This window comes from Manis pentadactyla, chromosome 9, assembly GCF_030020395.1.
Source record: "Manis pentadactyla isolate mManPen7 chromosome 9, mManPen7.hap1, whole genome shotgun sequence".
Classification (NCBI taxonomy): domain Eukaryota; kingdom Metazoa; phylum Chordata; class Mammalia; order Pholidota; family Manidae; genus Manis; species Manis pentadactyla.
Genome location: NC_080027.1, coordinates 105,560,455 through 105,586,910, shown reverse-complemented (window position 1 = coordinate 105,586,910; position 26,456 = coordinate 105,560,455). Strand labels below are relative to the sequence as shown.

At 41.5% G+C, this 26,456-nt stretch overlaps 1 protein-coding gene across 2 annotated transcripts in view; it reads left to right on the top strand.

The window, feature by feature from the left end:
* Positions 1-26,456, top strand: part of ASTN1 (astrotactin 1) — a 283,553-nt gene that overhangs the window by 204,080 nt on the left and 53,017 nt on the right. For both annotated transcript variants that reach the window (XM_036916747.2, XM_036916748.2), the window contains exons 13-16: positions 2,370-2,564; positions 3,963-4,090; positions 10,153-10,257; positions 12,436-12,624. In XM_036916747.2, coding sequence (XP_036772642.2) covers positions 2,370-2,564; positions 3,963-4,090; positions 10,153-10,257; positions 12,436-12,624 — 617 coding nt within the window. The remainder of the gene's footprint in view (positions 1-2,369; positions 2,565-3,962; positions 4,091-10,152; positions 10,258-12,435; positions 12,625-26,456) is intronic.

Genomic DNA, 26,456 nt, shown 5'->3' with positions numbered 1-26,456 from the left:
CTTTCCCTGGTCTTTCAAGAACTCTGGTTCCCTCAGAATTTAAATTACTGACTGGAATTATATTAAAGACTTCTCATGTTATATTTATAAAGTAAGTAAAAATTTGACCCCTTTCTCTACACCCATAGTCTGCTTGTCTGTCCTTCCCTCCGCCTTCCTTTTCGTCTACCCCCTCCCCCTGCCCCTCCCTTCTCCCTCCCCCCTTCCCCTCCTCTTCCTGCCTGTCCAGGGGCTCTGCTTACTTCATACCACCTGCCATGCTGGCCACTGGGCAGCGAAGACCAATGACAGGTGACTCTTGCCCTCAAGGGTCTCACAATCTAATAGGCTTGCAATGAAAACCAATATTTATAATAATAAAGCTATGCTGGGTTGTTGCTAAAAAACAGTGCCTGTTGAATAATCATGAAAAGATTATTGATGGAGTAGTAACATTATTTTATTGTATTTCACTTTATCTTATTTCTTTGCAATTGAGTAATTTTTATATTCAGTTTCTTATACAATCCCATTTCATAAGTGAAAGCTTGATCTAAATTTTAATGTCTCTATAATATTATCATTATGATTAACCCAGTTCAATTAATAGAGGTAAATTCAGCCAAAGTCTCATAGCTTTATTTATGTAACATACAGTTGAGCACCTAGTGTGTGCAGAGAACCGAGTTAGGTGCTGTGCGTAGGAGACATCGAAGGATACAGACCTAGTCCCTGCCCTCAGAGGAGTTTAGAGTGGGGCGTATGGGTATGAACACAAAGGAGGATAGGGGAGGCGGGGTGGGGTGGAAGGGGGAGCTGTCAAAACTCTACGGATGGACTGAGAGGGAATCAGCCAGCTCCAAAACTTCTTCCAGAAACATTATGTTACGGCTCAAGGAAAGAGACGTCTTGTCCCAGACCTAGGCTGGTGCCTCAGAGTCCTTTGTGGGCCTCGAGTCACATCTGTTATCTGGACTAATGCAGTAGGTCCCTAACTGGACTTTCTTCCCTATTTCCATCAGAATTCAGTACACATGTATATTTAGCACTCTCCAAGCCACTATATATAACCTGCCAATAGAAGTCCTTGATTGGAGATTTTTATATAAAGACTAAATCACATGCACTTATAATTAAAGTGCTCTACTCACACCTGTTCACACAGATATGTAAATGGTAAATAAGGAAAGCAGACAGTTAAAGTTAACATGGGCCTCATTTATACTTTGCTAATAATGGTGAGAGTGACATTTAATGAGTACCTGCTATGTGCTAGGCACAGTGTAAGTTCTTTAAGTTGATTATCTAACTTAATCTTCTCAGCAACTCAGTGAAGCAGCTACTGTTTTTCCGGTTTTTATTGATGTAGAAACTGAAGCTCAGAGAGTTTAATCAATTGGCCCAAGGTCACCCAGTAAAGGACAGCATCATTACCATTACAACATTGCTTCTCACCACTGAAAACTGTGATTATTTGTTCCTCTATATAGAACAGAGGTCTTTATCTTATTACAACAATTACTATAGATAGTAATTAATGATATGTTTTAGTGTTGGGAACATCTATAAATTCTAAATCTGCTATATTTCTAAGGAGAGGCCCAAATTAAATGAATATGCTTTTTAAATGACAGCTTTATCAAAGTAGTTCTTACTTGAACTAACAAATTATATTCTTCTCAATGTAACTACACCTAAGATCATTGACCCATATTTACCAACATCAGTATTGCTTTTCCATTAGAGTCACTGTCTATGCTTAATGGGGAGGGTGCCCAGGAGCTGTTCACACTGCATGCCCTGGCATCCATTTCATTCAGGAAGGCTACTTTGAATGGAGGGGGAGTAAATATGGGTTGTTCTTGTGTTTGGATACATTCAAACAGAACATGATTAATGAATCTGGAAGATGATCAATCTTTGTCATTTCTTAGTTGACTTGTAACAGGACCATATTAGAAGGTTATTAATTTCTTCAGCACAGTGTCATTCCTTCTGCTGCCTAATTACCCTCCAAAGAAATGCACAGTCTGGCCATATAGATGGTTCTAGAGAAAGGCTCTAGAATATCTTGGATTTAAATGCATGAAGTAATTTACAACTTCTCACTCTGACCTATCTGGGAAATCATACACTTAGAGGAGGGAGCATTCCAAAGCTCTGAGAGCTCTTACCTGCAAAGGAAGGTGAGAGATTCTGTATGATTACATAGTGGAAGGAGACTCATTTTATAGGTTTAGAAAGGCTGAGTTATACAGGGTACAGAATCAGATTGGGATCTTTGGCCATGCAACACTCTCCCAAAGGCATTTCTTCCTAATCTGTTGTGTCAAGTTGACTGCATTGCTCTTGATGGAGTAACTTCTTATCTTGAGTTTGCACTCTGTCAGGTGCATTGAAGATTACAGGCTTGGTGTGGATGGACGCTCATGCCAACTCATCGCGGAGACCTGCCCAGAGGGTGGTGACTGTGGGGAAAGCAGGGAGCTTCCCATGAACCAGACCCTCTTTGGGGAGATGTTCTTTGGTTACAACAATCAGTCCAAGGAAGTGGCTGCTGGACAAGTGCTGAAAGGAACATTCAGGTGAACCTCATGTCTATAGTACTGGTTATTCGGGGCTCTTTGATAGATTTTCCCTGAGGAGCCTTAAAGTCAGCATGAAGTTTTAGATCTTGGAATAAGGTAAATGTGACCCTAAAAGGATAAGTTATGTTGTCTACCATGGTCTTCTCCAAGTTTACATTCCTTCTTTCAAAATCCAAGAACTATGCTTCCTCTGGGTGAACATTAAGTGTTAAAAATTTTTTTCTCTCTCCCAGACAAGCACTGCAAGATGTCCATGGAAGCCATCACAAAGTACTCAGTTCTCTTTTCCCTCTTGAGTGGAAGAATCAGTGTGTGAGCCAGTCTAGAATACCAGTCCTCCAGTGTGGCTGAAGGGTCCCTGAGGGTCCCTGAGATCCTTCCAGGGGATATTTGAAGTCCTGCCTTTTCCAACTATATAGAGAGGCTGTATTTTCCTCATATACTTCAACCCAAACAGTATATGGCAATATGTGGCATGCAGAGCTGAGAATTCAGCTGTCTTCTATTAAAACAGACATTTAAAAATGTTGACAAAAAATGTAAAATTATGCCACTCGTCTCATTATTTTTCATTATGTATGTTAATATTTAACGGCTTTATTATTGTCATTTTGAAGTGAATTTGTAAATATTTTTTTAAATTCTCATTCAATTTCTAATATGGTAAATGTTGATAGATATAAGCCACACAAACAAAAGCTGCTTGGCGCCTACAGTTATTTTTAACAGTGTAAAGGGTTCCTGAGAACAAAATGTTTCAAGCCATTGATTTAGAATATTTCTAGGAGATTCTCCATTTGACCCTGATGCCTATTTTGTCTTAGGCTATTTGAATATATCTTCTAGGGGATGGTGGTGGTGATGAAATTCTTATAATACAGACCAACAGTTGATAGCAACTTGGGCCTGGATTCTTATGAGCAAACCGATAGTAAATTTATGAGCTAGTTTTTAGAGTCAGTTACTTTTTCTGTTACAGACAGTAAAGTTTACTAATATTTTCCCTTTTAGCCTGGGACCTCATTTGCCAATGGCAAGTAGTGAGGTGTCATAACTCATCTTTTGGTGGCTGAAATCTTCTCTATACTCTTGATGAGACTGTGTATGTCCATATCTTGTAGAGAAGGGATCCAGAATAGGGCCTGGGATGGAAGGGAGGAATATTCTACCTTTCAAATAGACCTTTCAGCTGATTTATTTCTCATCTCACCCAGTCTGCACCCTACTTTTCATACTCACGTCTTACTCCAGACATCTATATCAAGTCAAGTTCAAGGTGTGGGGACGTTTTTGGTCCAAAAAGAACTTTTTTATTATGGGTTGAGATATAGATTGCCCACCAAGAAGTGGGGTTCCCCTGAACACTCAGAAATGAAGGTATGCCTCTGTTTCCAGGCAAAACAACTTTGCTCGAGGTTTAGACCAGCAGCTGCCAGATGGTCTTGTGGTGGCCACTGTCCCCTTGGAGAACCAGTGCCTGGAGGAAATCTCGGAGCCTACCCCTGACCCTGATTTCCTGACTGGTGAGTGTGCCTTCTGCCCTTACTTAACCAGCAAAACCTACACAGCTCCCTGTGGTCCCATAAAGTCAAGACTCTTGACCTCACTTATTTTTTTTTTCAAAGCTTCTGATTTCCTTGATACACAATAAAAGCTCAGCCCCCAAACTGAATGCTAATAGGATTATCTATCAGTAAAATTGCCAAAATTATTATGTACTCATCTGCAAAATGGTCCTAATAAAAGCTTTCTCTGCTAGCCTAGTGGGGATGCTTGAAAACAAATGGGATAATAGATACGTAAGCGTCCTGAGTTCTCAGTGGCTTAGAGGACATGACCAGGTCCTCGTAGAGGCAGAGAGAAGGCAGATTGTGCTCTAGCCTTAATGTCTGTCACTGGGAGGGCTGGGTTCCCTGGCACGTGCTTATGGAGCAGTGAGAGGGAATAAAAATGACAGAGCTTTGTTGTCCAATGACCCTAAATTTGAATCCTGACTCTGCTACCTTCTAGCTGTGTGACATTAGATAGCACAGTCTCTTGGCCGCTCCTGGCCCTCCTCCTAAGGTGGAGATAAGAATGCCTACTGCTCAAGGCTGTTTTTAGCCCAGTGGCCTTCCTCCCTGGGCTCATCGTGGATCTGAGATGAGGGGTGAATGAAGGGGCAGGAACCTCAGGGCTATGTCTCCTTTATGAGCCTCTGAAGATGCTCAGTTCACACCTTCTGGGCCAAAGGTGACACTGTGAAGGGTTCCGTGGGCCCAGAGAGGCAGCCAACCAGGAACTGAACCTCAGTGGCCAGAAGGCTGGATATGAGCTCAGTTCCTTTGCTGGCTTTGTCCATTTCTCCATTACCTCCCTCCCTTCATCTGTCTTCCTTATTTTGTACCTTTCTCCCCTTTTCCATTCTCTTCTGAAGAATGGATTGTGCTGAAAATAAGCCTTTTCCAAATGGCAGTTTATGTTCAAAACTGTAATTAAGTCCTGACTGGAATTAGAAGTAGGTCTGTCTGAGGTAGGATAACGTAGTGATTAATAGACTCGGGGGCCTGACAGCTGGGCCCAACTCTTCACTGGCTGTGTGATCTTGGACAAGTTACTTACCTTCTTTATGCTCAGTGTTTTTACCTGTAAAACTGGGTATTGTAATACTGTCTTCCTTGTAGGATTGATATAAAGAGTAAGTAAATTAATATTTATAAAGTTTTGGAATAGTTCCTCAGACATAGTGAGATATATGTTTATTAAATAAATACATGTACCAAGGAAGAAAGAAAATATGAACATTCAAAGTACCAAAAAGTGTTTGCCCTGTAGAAGAAGGAGAGGGAGCAAGAGAGATATCAATTGGGTAAATCCAGATGAGATGAATCTTATTAAAATCAGTTACCCTCGGAAAAAGTAACACACACACACATACATCTAAAAAAATAAAATGCAGCCTTTGGGCATATCCTTAAAGCCTACATCTCTAGTGTTAGGGAATCCAGTTTCCTTGTTCCATGTCATGTGCTGAGAAACACTTCCCATGCATGTATAACATGCCTTGTAAAGAAGGTGTGAGGTGGCATGAACAAATAGGACACGTTCCACACCAATGATAAACTGCCTGGCTTCTGTTTATAAAGATCCACACATCCTAACACCCTGTGGTGAGGAGATTTTACTCAGCACGCTGGGGGAACACAGAGCAGTCCCGGATGCTACCTAAAGCTTTCTTGGGAGGAGTGAGCATATAGCTTTGAGAACCATCAGAACATGTTTGAATCTACATCTTTGGAAATCAGGAAAAGATTTAAACTTGGTCCTCATCCACAACAGAAGTTCTTTGTCCCCCCAGTGCCCTCAAACCTCTCCTAATTTGGTGTACTGGAGGCAAAAGGTATAGCGGAGTCCATGTAGATCACTCCCAATTTTTTATAGCCTTGAAAGAGTAAAGTCTAGTATCCTTCATAGTGCAGAGGGATCCCTCTTTGACCTATTGCTTTTCTACCCAACCTTTGTTTTCCACCTGTTTTGATTAAGAAGTGGTACCAGTCAGTCCAAGAGCTTGTGTTTCCTTTGATGCACAAAGGCATTAGTCTGTTTTTTTTAAGTCTGGAATAACTAGAAGAACCAGTTAAAGAGATGGTTGACCAAATTCCTTCTATATTAAATTTCCAGTTCTGTTAACATTTTAATTGTGTCTTTCCTGAGAATCATAGAGAAAATAATAATATCATGCTATGCTATGTGTGATTATGGTCATATTCCCCATAAACCTACAAGCTTAGATTTTAGAGTTAAAGTGATCTTCAGAATTGTCTACATCAGCAGTTACAAGTGTGCTCTTTTTCTTTTTTAATGTAAAACCAGTGCTCTACTGATAAATAGGTTCTTTCTACAAATACGTTTGGGAAGACTATAGTATTTAACTCTTAGCAACTTTCAACACCTTAGCATAGAAAAGATTCCAAGAAACCCTGTTTTAAAGAAATCCCTTCTATTGTACTTAATCCAGCAATTCCCAAACCTATTTTAACTAGAGAATCCTTTTATACGTAACAGCTATTTGCATCTTTCAAAATTACTGGTTTGAAGAACATACTGGGACATACTAACTTAAGTGTTTTTTCTTGCTGATTGTTTCCCTCTTCATGAAAACAGCAGTTAACTCTGAGCCTCACCAGCCTGTTTGGTGTTACAAATTGTATGGAAATAAATGGAGACCAATCAAATGAAAACAGGCAAAGGTTATTTATTCACAGCTTGCTGGAGCAAGGGAGTCAGCCGCCATCACTTGCATTTTGACAGAAACTGAAAAGCGGAGGAGTAGGAAAGCTTTAGAGCAGAAAAAAGGGTGCCTTTGGTTAGAGGCTGTTGGCATGTGGGTGGGCCAGCTAAGCAGGAGTGAGGCAGTCTGTATAGGTGTTTAGTGGTACATTTTGACTTTCTTTGGTTGGACCTACACTGGAAAAAAAAATTAGGGAAGCTGTTAGTTATTAATCAAGTCCTGGTTCTGTTGGGTTGATGTTCGCAGTATTTATTGTTGGGCATCCTGGACTGGTTGCTAAACACAGTATTCTGACTTCCTATGAGTCTGATTTTTAAATGATGGACTAGTTTCTTGGGCTGGTTACTATAGATCCTGGGTTGGCTGCTGGAGATGTTTGCTGCAGATTTGCGGATCAGAGTTCTGTTTTCGTATGTGATCTGGCCATCATCCATTTGTATTTTCTCAGCTGGGAAAAAGAAGAGTCCAGAGGCAGACGAAGGAGGTAGAGGAGGCTGCTGGTCACAGTTTTGGGCCATTGGGTGCCGTGATCACTAAATCTAATGGAGATTTAGAGCTCTGAGTTCTTCGGGTTCATCCAAAGGAAACAGGCTCTTGGCTTTAGAACTTTGGGAATAATGACATTTCAAATAAAATAGCAGGAGAAACCAACCGTCCTTCTTTCCTTTTTTCTTTTCTTTATCTTCTTTTCTTTCTTTCTTTCTTTCTTTCTTTTTTCTTTCTTTCTCCTAAACCTAGTCAGTCATTGTCTTTCCAAGCATAGGTGGGGGGGAAATATTTTTTCTTGAGAAATCATAGTCAGAGGTATTTTGATTGAAGAAAGAGTCATTCAGAAATGTGTCCCAAATAATAATAAATAAAAAAACTAACACTGACTGCATGTCAAGGGTGCACTGAGAAAGAAGCCTATGACTCAGCCAGAAACTGTATGCTTTAAAACATCCCTTTCTTTTTAACTAATGAAAATATTATCTGTAAGTGGGCACAGAACAACATTTCCCCAACACGGACAGTTATGTAATAGTTTCCCTGACTATGGTGTAGTGTAAATGCACTCGGTAGAATTGCTGTTCAGCAGTTAAGTAATGGAGTCCAGGGGCCGCCTCATCCTGGGTGAATGTGGGACACTGTCGTCCCTCCCTACCCTCGACATCCTTGCTTCCTTTACTTTTTTCTCTCCTCTCTTGTTCTGATCTAAAGCCTAGGAATTTATAACAAAAACGTCAGTTAGGAAATGTCAAGTTTACACAATTAGGGGTGATGAGGGAGAGGTAAGGAGGCGGAGGGGGATGACAACATCATGAGAGCCATGTATGCTGCGTTAGCTTCCCTTTTACACCCATAACTTTATTTCGCTCTGACAACCTACCTGGAAAGTAGGTAAGATGAATACTGTTATCCCCACTTTTCAGATATGAAAACTGATACACATGAGTTGCCTTGCCCAAAGTCATATAGTTGGCTGGAATCGCAGACAAGAAAAGGAAGCAAGGAGTCATCTCATCTAAGCCTCTCACTTTATAGATGTAACAGCTGGGAACCGAAAGATCCCCTAGCCAGGTAGCCAAGGACAGGGAGCTCAGGCCGGTGCCTGGCAGTCAGAAACTGCCCCCCTCAGTAGCACAGTCAGCATTAGGTCTCAGGCCTCCTGATTCCTGCCCATTTCTTTTCCCAGTAGGAAACAATTCAATTAAAGGGCATGTTTTCTAATAGATTGAATTTATTGGGCATGCTATTTTTTATTAATAGACTTTTCAGAATAACAGCAAACTGATGAGCTGATGTAGCTAGAGAATGCATGTTTCATTGAACAGTTCTACAAAGCATGTATGTTTTATGTTCTAATGAAACGTGCCTTTGGGGTATGTGACTGGTGTATTAAACTTGTAAACTTAGAGTTTTGTTTATATACTTTTAAAATTAGCATAAAGGTTAAAAACCAGAGTATGTGGCAGTGTGACTCATCACAAAGCTTAGCGCCCTGAAAGAATATTTGGAAGAAAAAAAGGTACTGAAAATCTTCCCTTGGTTACAGTAACTTCTCTTTGATTGCCTGAGATAAAATATAAGCAATCGATTCACTTAGCACCTCTCCTGACCTTTTTTTTTCTTTTTGCCTTACCAATTATTATTCCCATGATTCACACAGAAATGGAAATTCAGCAGTTACTCAGTTAATTTGATCAGAGTTGACAGGCAGCTAATTAATCCTGCCCACTCTTGATCCAGTTTAGGAATTAAATGAGTTGATTTAGCCTGAAGGAAACACAGGTCAAAATGGCAGGATAATTCACTATGTATGTATTATTCCCACTGTATTTATACATACACACTATCTATGTACCTATTTCTCTAAATCTATTGTATGTATTGCCATTATTTTTGCATATATACATACATATACACATATGTATGTGTATATATATACTTATATACATATACACATAGTAAAAATTAGGCATAGAAATGAAGCTAAAATTTGTTTTCTAAACTTAGCAAAGTTATTCTTTTTTATTTCTAGTCACCTAATTGTTGTGTTTCTGTAGTGTTTCATATTCACAGTAATGGCTAGAATGCAAATGGTGTTCATGCAAGAACAACCCATTGCAGTGTCTCTAAGGGGCCGCAAGGATATGCTTACTGAGGAAGGCCTGGGCAAGGAATGTGGCTTCTCAGAGCCCCAGGTCTCCAATTAGTAAAAGGGAGACCCCAAATAAAGCATCTTTCACAGTGTCTGACACAGAGATGGAGCTACAGTCAACACTTGACACAGTCCGTCCTGGTAAAGAAGAAATAAGCATTATCAGCTTCAGAGTAATTAAAACTTAACTACTGAACACAAATCAGTTAAATGGGACAGAAAAATCAATGTTATCAGGTATGTGAGCTGAGTCAATTACTTCAGCTATTAAAAAGAATAGAAATCTGCTGTTACAGTAAGCCAAGAATTTCATATAAATTTATTAAAGGAATATTACAGTAGAATGACTAAGAACCCCAGTCCTGTCTCTGGCATAGCTGGAACTCCATCCTGGCTCAACCTGGTGGCCTAGGGCCATTATGCAAGCACTCTCTCTGAACCTTAGTTTCCCCATTGATAAAATGCAAATAATAACACCTAACTCACAAGGATCAAATGAGTTTATATATGCAAAGTACTTAGCAAAACTTCCGGCACAGAGTAAGTGTTCAATAAATGATAGCCTTCTCTCCATGAAAGAACTCTGTCTCATTTTCTCATAATGACACCCCCTAATAGACTTGGGACTTGGGAATCAGTTGCATACTCTGAGCTCACGTCTCCTCTGTCCCCAGGGATGGTGAACTTCAGTGAGGTGTCGGGGTACCCGGTGCTGCAGCACTGGAAGGTCCGGTCTGTGATGTACCACATCAGACTCAACCAAGCAACCGTCTCTCAGGGTGAGCAGCAAGACATCCCTCCCACCTGCTCCTGGGGTTTGGAATTCTTTTCCAAGGGCACAAGCCTTTTATTCCATTGTCGAAGATACAGTTGAAAATGTAGCCACTCCATGAGATACATAACCTATTCACTGAGGTTCACCCTGAAGGGCAAATACCTGGAATTGGATCCCTTTTTAAGTACAGATTAAATTGCAGGTTTTAACTTAGACTATAGAAGAGATGGAAAGGGCAAGACAGGGACCACTGAAGATAAACGCCTACTTTATCATTTTCCCTGGGGTCACCCAGTGTAAAGGGAGGATATGCAAAAGAAGGCTTTTTGTAGATGGGCAGAATAAAACTCTCCAGATGCAAAGAGTATAACTTAGAAGCTCCATGCAATGGAAGAAAGAAGGGAAGAAAACAAGAAGGCAAGAGGGAAGGGAAATAGAAAACAGCTTATGGTCCCCAAATGGCAAGTAAATAAAAGATTAGCTAGAGATTTATTTATATTTATACCCATATCTACATAAGTATGTTAAGGAGATGTGAATTCTAAATTAGGACAAATTGTTCCAAAACAGAACAGGGAGGAACCCTGTCCAATATCCTTTAAATTTTAGTTGTAAATGCCCAGAATCCAGGTTTTCCTAGCACTTGAGCAATTCCAATGTGCAATTTGCAAATGAGAAAATTTCTACAAATAAGGCCTTACTACAGGTACATATATCTCTATTCTACCTCATCCCCTTGGACTAGGAGAGTGTTTCTCAACTCCTGAACTTTCTCCCATAGAATCTACCTTCACTGGGTTGGATGAAGGGTAACTACAGCCAGATGATACTGGTGGCAGAGGACGACAAGACAAGGAAAGGGATCTTAGGGTCAGCAACAGGAATGCAGAGCCTCAGGGCCAATAGCAGAGTGATAAAGAACAGGGGGCAGACAAAGAATTATAAAGAGATGTGAGAAATACACTCACAAAAGGTTAAGCGTCATGCATAGAGAGAGAAACTGCATTCATGATACAGAACATTTCCATAGGACACAACGGGACTCAGAACTTCTTTTCACATGAAGAAATTCTTGGCAGGAAGGGATTGGGATGAGAATCTTACTGAAGTAAACTCTGCTGGTGCAGAAAACACCGAGACAGAACTAAACTACTCTTCATTTAGGAAAATACAGCAGTGGAGACTATCCTGTTTACGTGCTGCATTTGCACCCAGCACAGGTGCCACGCACATCAGGGGTTGATAATGGGATGTTGCTCTTGCCATGTGATTTTTCAAGCCACACAAGGCAACATGGGTGATGTGGCCATTTCTGTACTTGGGGTGGCCTGTCTGGGCCGGGCTCTGCTTTGTCCTGATGGGAAACAGGCGCATAGAAAGGAAGACTGCATAAAGTCTTGGCCGGGTCCAGAAGGTATTAGATTTGGAAAATTTGCCTTGAAGTATCATTCTGACAAGCATAATTCTCTTAAACAAAGGAAGTAAATCCGTTGTCTTGGGAGGAGGCAAACAGATCTTTTCCTCACTTTGCCATTTCCCAGTCCTTATAATTTTCATTTTCTAAAGTAAATATAAGCAGTGCATATTGCTTTTCTCACCTTTCTTCTTTCATTGTCTCCCCTTTACCAAGTTCTATGTCTGAAAGCAATGTTCAGCAAACCTTTTTGGTCACTACCCACAGTCAGGTTACATTCTACACCTGACCTTGTACATACGCACACTCCCACACACACACACGACAGAAGTTTTGTGAAGCAGTGCTTCGTCTTACAATGTGAAATGTTCTCTGCTAGTATTTGTGTTTCTATTTTTGACTATTCTTTTTCATTTCCTTTCAAATGCTATTATTTGACCTAACTACATTGATTTTAATGTCATGACTTGTGATTTGAAAAAAAAAAAAAAACACATTGACTTAAACAGGGAGTAAGATTTGGCAGTGCTCCCCTTGACTTGCACAAAGTCAACAATATAACCAACTGGCATGAAGAAAAATTCATTTAGGACCTGAAATGCCTCCTTTAGCTAAATGGAAATATTCACCTGGCCATTGCAGCCAGCTCTCCAGCATCACTGTGGGCCATGCAGGCACTTCCTTCCACATGTGAGGCTGAGTGGCCTGGGAATCCAGATACCACGTGGTGAGTTCTCACTCTTGCTTTTGGGTGGTGTTTCTCCATAGCCCTCAGCAATGCACTCCACTCCCTGGATGGGGCTACATCTCGTGGGGACTTTGTGGCGCTGTTGGACCAGTTTGGCAACCATTACATCCAGGAAGCTATCTACGGCTTTGAGGAGTCCTGCTCTATCTGGTACCCAAACAAGCAGGTCCAGCGGCGACTCTGGCTGGATTATGAAGACATCAGCAAAGGTGAGTGGCATGCTCATCAGCCAGTTCTACACCCCACATTGGCACTGGCTGACTCGGTGCCACCCCTAGGAGCAAACTTTGGGATCCTGTTAGCGAAGGGAGCGAAGGGCTAATTTAGATGTTGCCTCAAGGCTCTGCACCCATTCTTAGCACTGCCAAGGTTTGGTTGCTAACATCTTGGGGTGTTTGGGTAAACTTCCATGCAGGACGGGTTCAATGCTATTCTGGTCACTGTGCTAGCTATCATAAAGAGGGTCCTCTGCAAGTTTTTACTAGTCACCATGCTTCTGCTTCCATAGCAAAAGCGAAGTGCTAGACTGTTCTTATGGAGTGCAAGAGAAAGAGACTTGTGGTCTCCCCCACTAGTCCTTCCTCCAGCTATCCCAGCCTACACTGCTGGCCAGCCCTCACAGCAATCACACAGTACACCTCTCATTCTGTTCTGCCCGGTATTTAGGCTCATTTCTCCTACTGATTTGTGCTATGAGTTGCTCTCTGTTGGCCCAAGCATTTGTGTAGCTCTGGATAACAGCCTCCCAAATAAATCCTTGCCCACCATTTGACAGAAAGTTAATATTCAGTTCAAATAAGAATAAGAAATTGGAATTTTCCAAACCTTCTGAATTCACTGTCTGGCATAGGAGGTGCATGCTTTGGTAAATTTGTATTCTGATCAACCAAGACTGGCCTAGAATTGCCATTCATGGAATTTCTTCTCTTGAGTTTATCCTCAGGATATTCTGATGAGACCCAGTTATGGATGTGTGGGTCGCTAAGGGGCAAGTAATGAAATGAGCACAATGAAAATTCAAGAAGTAGGTCATCTAAGATTTAATGATCAAGAGGCCCTCTGAGACTAGGGACCCTCTGCTGTCAGCAGTACTGCAGTGGGGAAAATGTGCCTCTGTGGCTGAGATGCTCCTGGTTCTCTGAGCTCCATACAAATTCCTGTTTTCTCTTGTTCCACAGGCAACAGAGGCATGAGAACCTCTCTTCTGGCTGGGCATTTTCTCCCAGAAGAAGCAAGAGGCTTGTGACTGGGCTGCAGTTGCTCTAGGCATTTCCCCCCAAGCCCTGATTCCCCTAAACTCAGATATCCAATCATAGGTCTCTGATATCCCTTCAAACATCAGCATCTTAAAGTTGTCTGAATCCAATTTGCCTACAAAGGAGTGTAAAGTAATCAATTATAGATTAGACCAGTTCTAGCTGGCAAGGCTGTCTTATGTTTCCATGCCTGAACCTAGTGGTTGAACCAAAGGACAAAATTCTCCTCTATTTCTGTTTGCATGTGGTTCAAGGATTGTCAGGCCCTGGGACTGCTGGGAGTTGAGAGTCTGGCCTTCCCCAGAACTCCTGGTTCTACTTCTTGCTTCTGTCTCAAGCTTATAGTGTCCTTAAAGTTAAACACTGAGCCCAGGAGGGAAATTTGCCCATGACCTTGGCCCTGTGTCCTACCCCTCTGGAACTCAAGCCATTCTTGCCACACAGGAGCTATTTTTGTCATAGTCCTACTATTGACTTTAGTTCTCATAAATATGATGTAGGCAGCTCCTTGCTTGTTATTGATCTTAAAGATTTTCAAACATTTTAAGCATGTCTATTTTGATCTCTCTCAGTTGTCTATTTACACAAGCCCCACTTCTGAGTCTTAACTTTATATCATAAGGTTTATCTCTCATATTGTTTGGTCTGGTTATTACTCTTAAATATTTTTCTCCTCTTTAGGCACTAAGTTCCTTTTATTCCAAAAGTATGAACCATGCTACTGACTAAGAATTATAAGTGCATAAAACAAAGGAAGATTTTCTTCTGCTTCTATGCACTCTGAGAGGATTGCTCCAGAATAAGGTTTATACACTATGGTGAAGTGTTCTGAGTGGGCCATGCCTACCATGACATGAAAGTTACACCTCTTTGGACTTGAGTCCTTTGATTATATGTTCTTGCCGGCTCTAACTTTAAAAACCTTCTAGTGAAAAGGATTTCTCTGTTCTTTCCTTTTGTACCTATGACAAGATACCTAAAATTGCTTATGGATTGAAGAGGATAGGAGGTTTATCATGGTTGAAATGAAATAGAAAGAGCACAGGGCTTAATTAAGGGTTGGGACTATAGAATCAACCAGGTGACTTTTATTTAGTCGGTGCACTATCAAGACCTCACTTGTAATACCCTCTGTGATCCTTGATCCTTTCCAGCTCGGCTAGTTTATGGATCCTTCCTAGGCCTCCCTTTATGTGAGAAGCTTCCTCCAGGTCAGGCATTGAGTAATGATTCTCTTCTCTCTGCAAATCCACCACAAAAATTCTAAACAGCAGCTGCCATTCTTTACTCAACTTTAAATACCCAGGGGCTAACCCAGCGCCAGGGCCACAGGAAGCCCTGAGCAATTGTTCATTGTAGGTGTTCTGCCACTGTCCTTAATGGTGGTGGCGGTAGCAGTGGTGGGAATGGTGGTGGAAGCCCTTCTGATGTGGTGGCTGCCCACGTGGATTGTGTTATCCACACGTAAAGTGCTTTAGCTTCACCTGCCTGATGGATGCCAGAGGTGGATATTTTTGGCCAGATCTTCAGAAGGCACCCTCCCATTCAACAGACACTTGTTTGCCATACTACCGCTATGTGATTTGGCCATCCCAATACTTAGGAACACCTGTTTCTAGATAAGTCTGACTGAAGCCTATGAAAAATAGACTCCCATTTCTCACTGAGATTAGGCTATCCTAATTTTTTTAACAGAGCAAATAAAGATGATCAATTGAAATTTTTCATTTTCCTCTCTCCACTTCTAAACTTATTATATTGTCTCTCGTTGCCCTTTTCCCTTGCACCTCAGAAAGTAAAACGAGTTCCTCCTCTTCAGGCTGACCTTTCCGCCCGTATGCTTGCTCCCACCCCTCTCTGCTTCCTCTAAGAGCTCACTCATTCATCAGTCTCCTCATGTTTAGTCTTTCCAGCCACTTCAACCCTTCCAGCCACTGAGTTATCCTTCCCCAAACTTATATCTTCCAAAAAATATTTTTATGAACATTCAACTCTTTTACCAGTATTTCCTTCCAACATATCACCATCAAATTTCTTGAGTTAGTAGCATATACATCTTTTCTCTCCTTTTTAACTTCTTTCCCTCTTCAAATTATTGCCTTCAACCCCTTCATGCTACAGAAATAGTCCTGGGGAAGGCAATGAAGTGCTTCTTAATTAGGGGCTGACTTTTCTATTCTGTGACCACTTTATCTATCTCATTGAAGACTTTTGTCCCCTCTTGACTAGGTCTGTCTTCTTGAAAATTCACTCTGCCCTTGTGTCCCTGATGCTGTTCTGTCCAGATTCTCTTCACAAACCTTTGGCCTTTCTTTCTTTTTCGCCCTTCCTCTTCTAAAGGAATCATTACATTTTGCTTTCTTTCTAAAACTTCATCCTTCATGTTCTATCTCTTCCTTACTGCTGCTGGGTAATTCTCTTCTGTATCAATCTCTATCTCTACTTTTCCTTGAGATTCAAAACCTCATTTACCCTTCCTTCTTTCTACCTGGATGTTCTACGGGCACCTCAGTGATCAACATCTCTTTCATGCTCTCCCCCATCCTCTGCAATCAACCATTTACAAAGCTCTCTTTTTATCATCTAAATATTTCTTCAGCATGTGTCTTCTCTGTCCATTTCTCAGAATTGTATGAGTCTAGAGTATCAGCTGTCATTAGAACTATTGAAATAGTCTTTTCACACACTCACATTTCTCCTTTTCCTCTGTTTTCTGCCACTCTCATTCTATATTTCACCACCTATTATCCTTTTTAATGCCAGCAAATGATGTGACACTTCTGTTTCAAGGCCTTCACTGACTCCTTACTGCCTTCTCAGCATGAACATGACGTCACCCCTATATTAGTTCCCTCTTGCTACTGCCACAAATTACCACAAACTTGGTGGCTTACAACAACATAAATGTATTCCCTGAAAATTCTGAGGGGTGCAGAGGTCCAAATCAGTTTCAGTGGGCTCAACTCAAGGTATCAGTAAGGCTGGTTCTTTCTGGTGGCTCCAGGGGAGAGCCCCTTTCCTTGCCCTTTCCAACTTCTGGAAGGCCGCCTATATCCCTGGGCTTGTGACCCCTTCCTGCATCTTCAAATTGTATCACCTGTGGGGGCATAGCTCAGGGGTAGAGCATTTGATTGCAAGGTGCATCACTCCAACCTCCGAGTCACATGGTCTTCTCTGACTCCCCCTGCCTCCTCTTATAAGGATGCTTTGATTACACTGGATCCACCCGGATAACCTAATATAATCTCCCCATCTCGAGAGTCTTAATTTAAGTATATCTGCAAAATCCCTTTTGCCATTACAAGTAACATTCACAGGTTCCAGAGATTTGGACCAGGGCACCTTTGAGAGCTGTTATTCAGCCTTCTGCACCCTCTGCCTGTCCAGCTGCTGTGTCACTGACCACCCTCTACCCCAAGCACCCTCTACTCAGATGGTACAGTGGTACTTGCTATCAATACAAAACCCTTGCATTTGCTTCCAGACAGTTTAAATATTCAGAGACACCTTTCTTCCCCTAGACTAGGACCATAAACATGTTTTCTAAAGTCTCCACAACTATTCTGCATCACTTAGAAGTTTTCTATTGGGTCTTTCTCTTCCTCCTTTTGGCACTCCGTTTTTCTCCTTTCCTTGGCGTCTGTTCAGTTACCTTATTTCTGGCAGGATCTCCCTCTTTTCTTAGGCCTTAGGATAAAAAAACTTAGTTCCCCTGGCGATGATTTCTGTTTCTTGCCTGTGTTTTTTAATTGCCCACTTTAGCTCTATAAATTGTCATTTGCAATTAAATGAACTCTGTCCCAAGTGGCAGGCCCCAACTCTGGGTCCAGGTTCACGGGTCCCGCTGGTTTGGAAGGGGGCTTCCACATTGCTCTTCTGTACCCTCAAGTCTTTGTGCGCATGTTGCGTATCTAACCTTGTCCTCTGTTCTACCTCTGTTCTACCACCTCCTCCTTCCTATACTTCAAGAGCCAGCTCAAATGTCATCTCTTCCACCAAGCCATCCTTGATGCTCTAGGCAGAGTTCTTTGCTGCCTGTATTATGCTCTTATAGCTCCTTATATGTATCCTTTGGCAGCACTCTTCACATTTCCCTATATTGTCATTTCCCTGTCATTTCCCTGTATGACTGTCTCCCATGAGACTTGATATAATAGAACCATAGTTCTCTTCTTTTTTTCAGTTTAAAAAGTTTATTTATTTAAGAAATCCAAAAAGTATGAAACAGAATAAAGTGAAAAATAAATCTTCCTCCCATTCTTATTTCCCAGTAATCTAGTTTCACTGCCCAGAGGCAACCAGACAACTATTGTTACCAGTTTACTGTCTATCCATCCAGAGATACTCTATTCCTAGCCATTGAGAAGTAAACAAAGCAAGTTGCAGAAGAGTGGATATATTAGGGTCTCATCTGTTTAAAAAATTTTAATGTATAAATATATGTAATATTTTAATATCTCTAATTATATATGTATATGTATACACATATTTGTATATATACATATAATATAAATAGAGAAACGTGTATAATCTCAAACATATATACATATATGTATATATATATATATATGTGCACACACATACACACACACACACACATACACACAAATTGACTGTTGGCTCCAAGATGAGGGATATGGGGTAGAGACTTTCATTTTTTGGTACTAAAAATGTCTGCATTGCCTTTCTCACAAGAAATATGTGCCATTTTTACAACAATTCTTTTAACACATTGAAAAATACATTCTGAAAAATTTGTGTTACCTTGAGTGAAGACTTTTAAAGTTAACTGAAGAATACAAAATGCACAGCTATATCTATGGAGAGCTGAACTTTGGCTAGCAATCTGGAAAAAAGTGCAAAATGGCCATTTTTTATTAATCTTTGGATCTTCATCCCTGACACAGTGCCTGGCCTATAATTAGCATCCACTGTTTGAATGGATCCTTTATTTTGTTCTAACTTCAGAAAAAAAAAACAGGAAAGAACTGCAGGTCTGTAGATTCTAGAGAAGTCACCAAAAAAAAAAAGCTGAACCTTCTTCAAAAAGACCTACCAAGGGCTTAATTTTAATCCAGCACCTGACACGCTAAGCACAGTACTTTCTCCTTTTTCTTCTTTTTCATGCTCCATTTGGGAGAGGATTTCTGTGGGCTTTCTTCGTTCCCTTTTCCAACATCACATTCATTGTGTCACCTCACATCTGACCTCTGCCATTGCCTTTTCTGCCCCTGCTTTTGGCACCTGTGTGGGTTTTCTGGGTCGAAGATTGGCAGTAGGATTTCCCCTGCACTCCTAGTCCATAACCCACTGTTGGTGTGTGTGTCTTCCTGGCTAGGAAAGCTCCTTTCCTTGAGGAAAGCTAAGGAGCACAGCTTCCTCTTCTTCCAAGACCCAAGCTGAGAGTCTTTCCCTTAAGGTGGCCCTCTAGCTCTGAGATGGCTCAGGTCAGATCAGAGTCAAAGGGCGAAGTAGCCTGGCTGCGCAACACTGTATTTTCACCATGCAGGATGCCGTGTTTTCCACTTTCCATCAATTGTTTTTGGGTGGATAGAGCCCAAGACAGACTCAGTTGGTCCCTCTCCCCAGGATAGTGAACAGATTTCTGCTATGGCTGAACCCAAAATGCTAGCTGCCTCAGCACTCAGCCTGAGATCCTGCTCTGAGAGTGCTGGTCAGCAGAGACCCACTCCTGTGTGTTTGGTGCTGGTAGCAGTTCATAGGCTAAAGTGCATTCCTGTGGTACATGGCATAAAAATCTGGTTAAGTTAAGGATACAACATAGAATTCCAATGCAGAATAATAACTTAAGTTTCTCTAAGGCTTTATGTTTTACAACCCTAGGGTTGCAAACCAGCTCCAAAGGCTTTTTTTTTTTTAACAGCAATAAAATTCTGTATAGGGGACTCAATGCACAATCATTAATCAACCCCAAGCCTAATTCTCAATAGTCTCCAATCTTCTGAAGCATAACGAACAAGTTTTCACATGGTGAACAAGTTCTTACATAGTGAATAAGTTCTTACATGGTGAACAGTGCAAGGGCAGTCATATCACAGAAACTTTCGGTTTTGATCACGCATCATGAACTATAAACAATCAGGTCAAATATGATTATTCGTTTGATTTTTATACTTGATTTATATGTGAATCCTACATTTCTCCCTTATTATTATTATTATTATTTATTTTTTTAATAAAATGCTGAAGTGGTAGGTAGATGCAAGATAAAGGTAGAAAACATAATTTAGTGCTGTAAGAGGGCAAATGTAGATGATCAGGTGTGTGCCTATAGGCTGAGTATTAATTCAAGCTAGACAAGGGCAACAAAACATCCACGGATGCAGAGGATTTCTCTCAAAACAGGGGGGGTGGGGTTCTAAGCCTCACCTCTGTTGATCCCCAGTTTCTCACCTGATGGCCCCCCTGTGACTGTGCCTGTACCAAAGGCTTTTTTTATGCACATTTATTACGATGAAATTAGCACTCAAGTGGCAAATCAATTATGGCATGTAGCCATTTTCTTTAAATGATTGATTAATTAATTCAACAAACATTTGCTGAGGGCCTGCTCCATGCAAAGCCCTGTAGTGAGCAGAGTGGGGATTCAGAGGAGACAGCTGCTCTGTGGCTTTCCCAAGCAGACGGGCCTGATGGAGGGGCTGCTGAAGTTGAGCCTGGTGGTATCATAAACAGAGGCTTTGAAAAGAATCTAAGCTTTCCTAAATGTGTGTGTGAGGTTTTGATATGAATCTTCAGGCCCCTCGGCTCTGATGCAGAGTTCAGAGTAAACTGGATCTTCAGGTTCACGGAGGAAGTTACTGTGGATAATATTACCAAACAGCATATTGCATAGCTTTCCTCACTGAATCCTCAAACATACATATCACTTCAATATTACCTTCTCCATTGTACAGGTAAGGAAATAAAGTCTCAGAAGGCTCAAATAACTTGCATATTGTCACATGATTAGTAAGTAGCAGAGTCAGGATAAGAAGAATCCTTCCCTTACTGAGATATACAATGAATGTGGTCTTTTGTCTGCCAGTGGTACAAGAAGAGATTAAGGTAGGAAGGTGTGTGGATAAAATGGAGGTGTGATCAAGACATAATTGAAGCCAGGCCACGGGTCTCAGGTGAATGTAACAGACATTGACCTTGGTTAGCCTTTATGGTGGACCCACTGCCTTCCACCTGGAGTTTTCTGGATTCTTGATTGTTGTGGAATTTGGGGGCAGTGATCAATAATGACGACAGAGTTGCTGGACAGGTTCTTGTTTTCCTGTCAGCAGTGCTTCTCAAAATGTAATATGCATATGTATCACCTGGGATCTTGTTAAAATGGAGATCCTGATTTAGTAAGTCTGGGTGGGGTCTGAGATTCTGCCTGTTCAACAAACTCTGAGATGACACCACGCTGCTGGTCCCAGGACCACATTTGAAAGAGCAAGGTGTGGTATACTTTGCTCGGAGACCAACAGGGAGTGAGCTCTCTCCTGATCCCTGTTCATCCTGTCCAGTGCAGGAACTTCAACACTGGTGCCACGGCACAGTGGCCTCCAGGGCTGTATCCTGGTGTCATCTCCACAGAGGAGTGTCACAGACGAGAGCTAGCCTGAATGTTTTTTACTTTGGATCAGGACGTTTCTCTGATTAAGCCATTGATCGTTAGGCTTGTGTGCAGAATCGAACAGTCCTAAGCCCTTGGGCACTGAAAGGAAATGGAAACATGCCAACAATCAGGATTAGTGGCAATAGATGTTTTTTTTAAAACTTTGTGCTGTAGGCAGCACTGTCCCCATCGTACCATCTCAAGTATTCTCTCTAGGGTTTTAAAAACAGTGTTCAAGAGGGCCCAGTTTGTTTCCTCTAGAAACCGCTAGTGTTATTGAGTTTCCTTTCTTAACTAGCATTTTAGTTGATGGGACACTCTGGTGGTGATGTCGAACTCCTTTCATATAATTATGGGCCTGACAATAATGACATGTTGTTCTTAATCTACCATTGAGTAGTTGATTGCATAGTATTCTGGATTATTCTTTACCAAACATGTAAGCTTTGCCTTTGCAACTTGTTTGATTGCTTTCTGGGAGTGGGCTTATTCATTCATTTGTTCAACACATTCTATAATTAAACAGTCATCTAGGCACTGGGCCTATAATGGTGAATGACACAGAAAAGTTTCCTGCTTTTACGGAGCTTTATAACAGAAAGTGGAAAGTAACAGGTGAATGTAAGCAATAATTCTAGAAAGTGATCCTATAAAGGATGTAAAACCAGGTGATATACTAGAGGTTGGCTGGAGAACTGGGGGGCTGATGAAGATGGCAGGCACAGAGAAGGCCTTGGTGATGGTGATGAGGGGGTAAGGCTGAGCTGAGACCTGGAAGACAAGGAGGAGCTGGCCGTGCAAAGATTAGGGGGCACAACAATCCAGGCAGAGGAAATAGCAAACACAAAGGCTTCATTATTATTATTATTTTTTGAATTCTCATAGCTTCTAACATAAGGTAAGGCATACAGAAATCACTTGGTAAATATCAGACTGATAACCAACATGACTGTGGAGAGAGGCCTGGATTCTCTGATGGAGCAGGAAGAGAAGAAACTACTTCTGGCCAAACTTACTCTGTTTCCTTAGACTGAGCAAGCTAAGATGAGACCAATTTGTTTAACCCATCCTTTTTTATCTAACATGTAGATCAATGCTCAAGTGGGATGGCCGTGGTGATAGAGATATCCAAGAGAAAGAAGCATATTGTTGCCAGCTTAGTAGAGAAATACATACATGTACCAGGACTTTTATCTTGATCTCAAGTTATGGGCTCCATCCTACAACCAAAAGTTTATCTCTACAAAAAAAAATATGTTGGAAAAAAATTAGAAGATAAATAGTGATTCAAGAGGAAATTCTATATCAGATATGACAATCTGGACTTGACATCACCTGGGGTTTTCACATCTTAGGGGATGATTGTCTTGTGTCTTAGCCACAAATATGTCTATACTGCCAGTCATACTCTGAGGCAGCAGGTTGAGGGAAAGAGCACAGGGAGGGAAGTCAAGAGACCTGGGTTCTTGGTCTCAGTTGAGCCATTAGCCAGTCAGCTGACTCTGGGTAAGTGACTTATACCCCTTCAAAATCATCTCATCTGTATAATAACTAAGTTGAATTAGATGATACTTAGAATTTCTTCTACCTTTAATGTTTTGTGACTTGGTATACTCAGCAAATGATTCCTACTTCTGATAATAGAAGGCAATGTTTAATAATGCCTGGCTCAAGGCTGAGTAGGCTAATTCAGCTGATAGAGCAGTGGGAGGAGTTTAATGCACATATTCATAGTCAGAGAGTCTTATACCAAAATTTCTATTAGCTGTAGTTCTTGAGAAGTTTACTTAATAACCGTGAACCTCAGTTTCCACATCTGTAGAACAGGGCTACTAATCCTTACCTTACAAGTAAGAATTGCATTAAGGACTGAATACAATAATTAGATATAAAGCACAGTGTCTAGCATTCTGTAAGTGTTCAGTGCATTGTGAGTCATTATTGTCACTATAATTATTAGCATTATTTTAATAAAATTTGCAGTTTCTGCTATTTTTGAACAAAATAGCAACTGATAAAAGTGTTAAAGACATGACAGTAAAACTTTCCCTGAGTAAATTGTCTTTCCATAGAAATACTGATGTGTATTTGAAGAGTCACAAATCACCTGCTGACCAGGTTAGTGGAACAGGGTGGTTCAAATCTCCATTCCCCAAACTGGGATCAGCACCACATCTTTGAGCAACCATTTTCAGTCCCAGTTGCAACTAGCTTGCTAGAAGACCAGGAAATGAGCATGACTTCTCCTACCCATATGAGAGGGATTTATTTATTTAGTTATTTGATGTGGGAATGAGAATGTGCTTTCCGTGGAAAAGGATCCCTGGGGGAGCTTTGTTGCTAGTAGCCTTGTTGTTACTGCCTTTTAAGTGCAAAGGAGCTGTCAGGTGCATTTTCCAAAAGGGGAAGAACTCATAAATGTGTCCCTTGTATCAGGCTTCCCTTTTACCTGCGGTTCAAACCCGGCGCCATCTGGTCCCACTGCCTGCATACTGATGCCGACACGTATTCCTCTCGGGCCCCAGAGGTGGGATCCTGGCCCTATTAACAAGCTAAGTTCCAGCCTAAGTGGATGTCAGTGTTCAGAGATAAGTCATTAGTAGTTTTTGCGTATTTTTGTAAGGCTCTTATCATTTCCTGATGTCCATTAGTAATTTGCTTTAGAGGAACACTTTGATATTCCAAAAAGCACAAGGGGGGGTCAACCATTGCTGAAAGGTGAGGGCTACATCCCCAAATCTCTGAGTTCATTGCCTATTCCTCCCCACCTCTTGCAGTGTATAACACCATGCACACAACATCAGGCAGGCAGTATTGGTTGAATGAATACACGAGTGAATGCCATACTCTTTTCTCTTCTGCTTTCTTTTCAAGGGAAATGACAATACTTGTCTAAGACAGCATCTCCTCAGACACACACCCCTCCAGCCCTCTGGCACCAGCCCCCTGTCATCATCCCTCTTCCATATCCCCAGGTTTGATCGTTGTGTATTGGGATCCTGGGGGTGGATAATGTCATGTCCTGAAATTTGGCGTTAGATGAACAGGCTAGATATTAAAACCAAATGACCAGCACAAGGGAGGACTAGGATTAAATGCTAGGAATCGGAGTAGACCCAAGTGTGCACCTCCAGTTGGACACGGATTCCTCTTGGGCCCCAGAGGTGGGACCCTGGCCCTATTAACAACCATACTCTTGGCTGTTAGAGTTTGGCTTGAGTTAGTCCAAGTTTCTGGCTACCAGGTTATGTTGTAGGAGCCAGTAACAGTCTTTCTTTTACCATACTTCATACAATTGCTTTCTTTTTATAGAGCAAGTAGGAAAATTTTCTCTATTGGCAGAGGGCATAAGGGGATACATGTTCAGTGTCACCTACAATTTGTGTTTAAACTGAAACACAAGACATAAAACTACTTTGACCTAAACCAATGAATCAACAAACCCCTTCCATCTTAGTGCATCTGTTTTGGCCTCTACCCACTTCCAGTCCATTGCTAGTTTCCACTTTCTGTTGTCAGAGACATTCTCCTGGAATCTCACGGAATTCTTTGGAAGTTGGTTCAATTATTGGAAGATATAAATTACAGGGAAAACTAAAAATATGTAAGAAAAAACTAATATCAAGGAGAACAGCAAGAAGTGGATTTTTACCAGTAAGGAATTAATTTGGAAAAAATGAGAGTAGTTGACATTATCTCCAAACCTGGCCTCAACTGCCAGCTACACTACAAAATGCCGATGATCAATGCTACAACAGTCAAAGGCTCCAGAATTCATCATTTCTGTCTCTGTTACTGATGAGAGGAAGATGGTTTTCCAATGAGATCAACTTCCTGCTCTTAAAGACTCCCAAGTGCACTCTGACTTTACTGCTGATATATTGCTGCCGGCAGAGTCATGTAGACCTCAGCTGGAAGCACCTTGAGGAAGACTGAGTTCCCTGCAAGGTAATAACATTTGTGAATTCACTCAGGAGTGTATTTTGAGTGTTTACTGTAGATCAGGCACAGTGCTAGGTATCAGGGATGCAATAGTTAATAAAGAGAGCTCCTAACCCATATGCAATTCTAGATATTGAAGTTAATGTGTGACTCTTTCCTTGGCAGCCTTATCTTACTCCTTCTCTCCTTACAATTGACTAGTCAGTGTCTGTGAAGCAGTAAAGTTGAGCCCTCAGGGGGACCCACAAAAGAGGCAAAGAAAGCCACACAAGTTCTGGAACACACTTTCCCCCTTGGGGGTTCATCCCCCTCCTTGGGGGCAGGCTCGTGCATATTCTGTCAACCACCAAAGTGCCTGTACTGAAGGTGGCTGCCCTCAGGAGGAATCTGTGAGCCCCTGCAGGAGGGAAGCAGAGGGCACATGTGGAGAGCTGTAGATGAAGGACCCCTTGCAACATAAAGCATTTCTGGGGAGAGGAGCTGATGGGTGAGACAGAGTCAGCCCTGGGACACGGGTATGCCGACACCACGACCATCCCGCTTTGTGAAAGGCTATCTGTAGATTGCTTGTGGTCTGCCGATGGCACCCAGGCTGGCGAGGGGACAGTACCCGCCTAAACAGAGTTCACTGCCTGGGGCTCCAGAAGGCAGTCGCACTAGTAGCCCGTGAAAGCCCAGCATAAGTAGAAAGGGACAGAGACAGCTCTGCTAAGGCACAAGCCCGTCTATTTGGTTACATCTGGCTGGGCACAGTGTTCATCCTACTTAGCTAGAATGTAATACCACAGGAGCCAGCAGTTTAGAGCAATTGTAAAGACCAAGAAGGTTTAAAAAGACCTTAAAACATTTTTGCTTTTGCTGATTAAAAAAATATCAGGGAAAGAAAGAAAAAGAAAGGTAGAAAGAAGCATTTCTCCAACTCAATTTCCCAATAAATCTGCCAGTTAAAATATGTGCTTTGTAGGTGAAATGTGAGTGCCAGTGACAGGGAAAAACAACCTAATCGGGTAAACCAATAGCCTGGACTCCCTGGACATTTTTGTTTCCTTGGGGTTTTTCTTTCTCCGGGTTGATTCCACAGAATTGGCTTATAAAGTCACTCTTCGTTCATTCCTCCATTGCCTGTGCTGACTTCTCTGGCCCCTCCTGTCAGTTTATTACAAGTTCAGTCGATCACGGTGGTAATTGCCTCTATATATATTGATGTGTTCGGGGCATTTATGACTCTTAT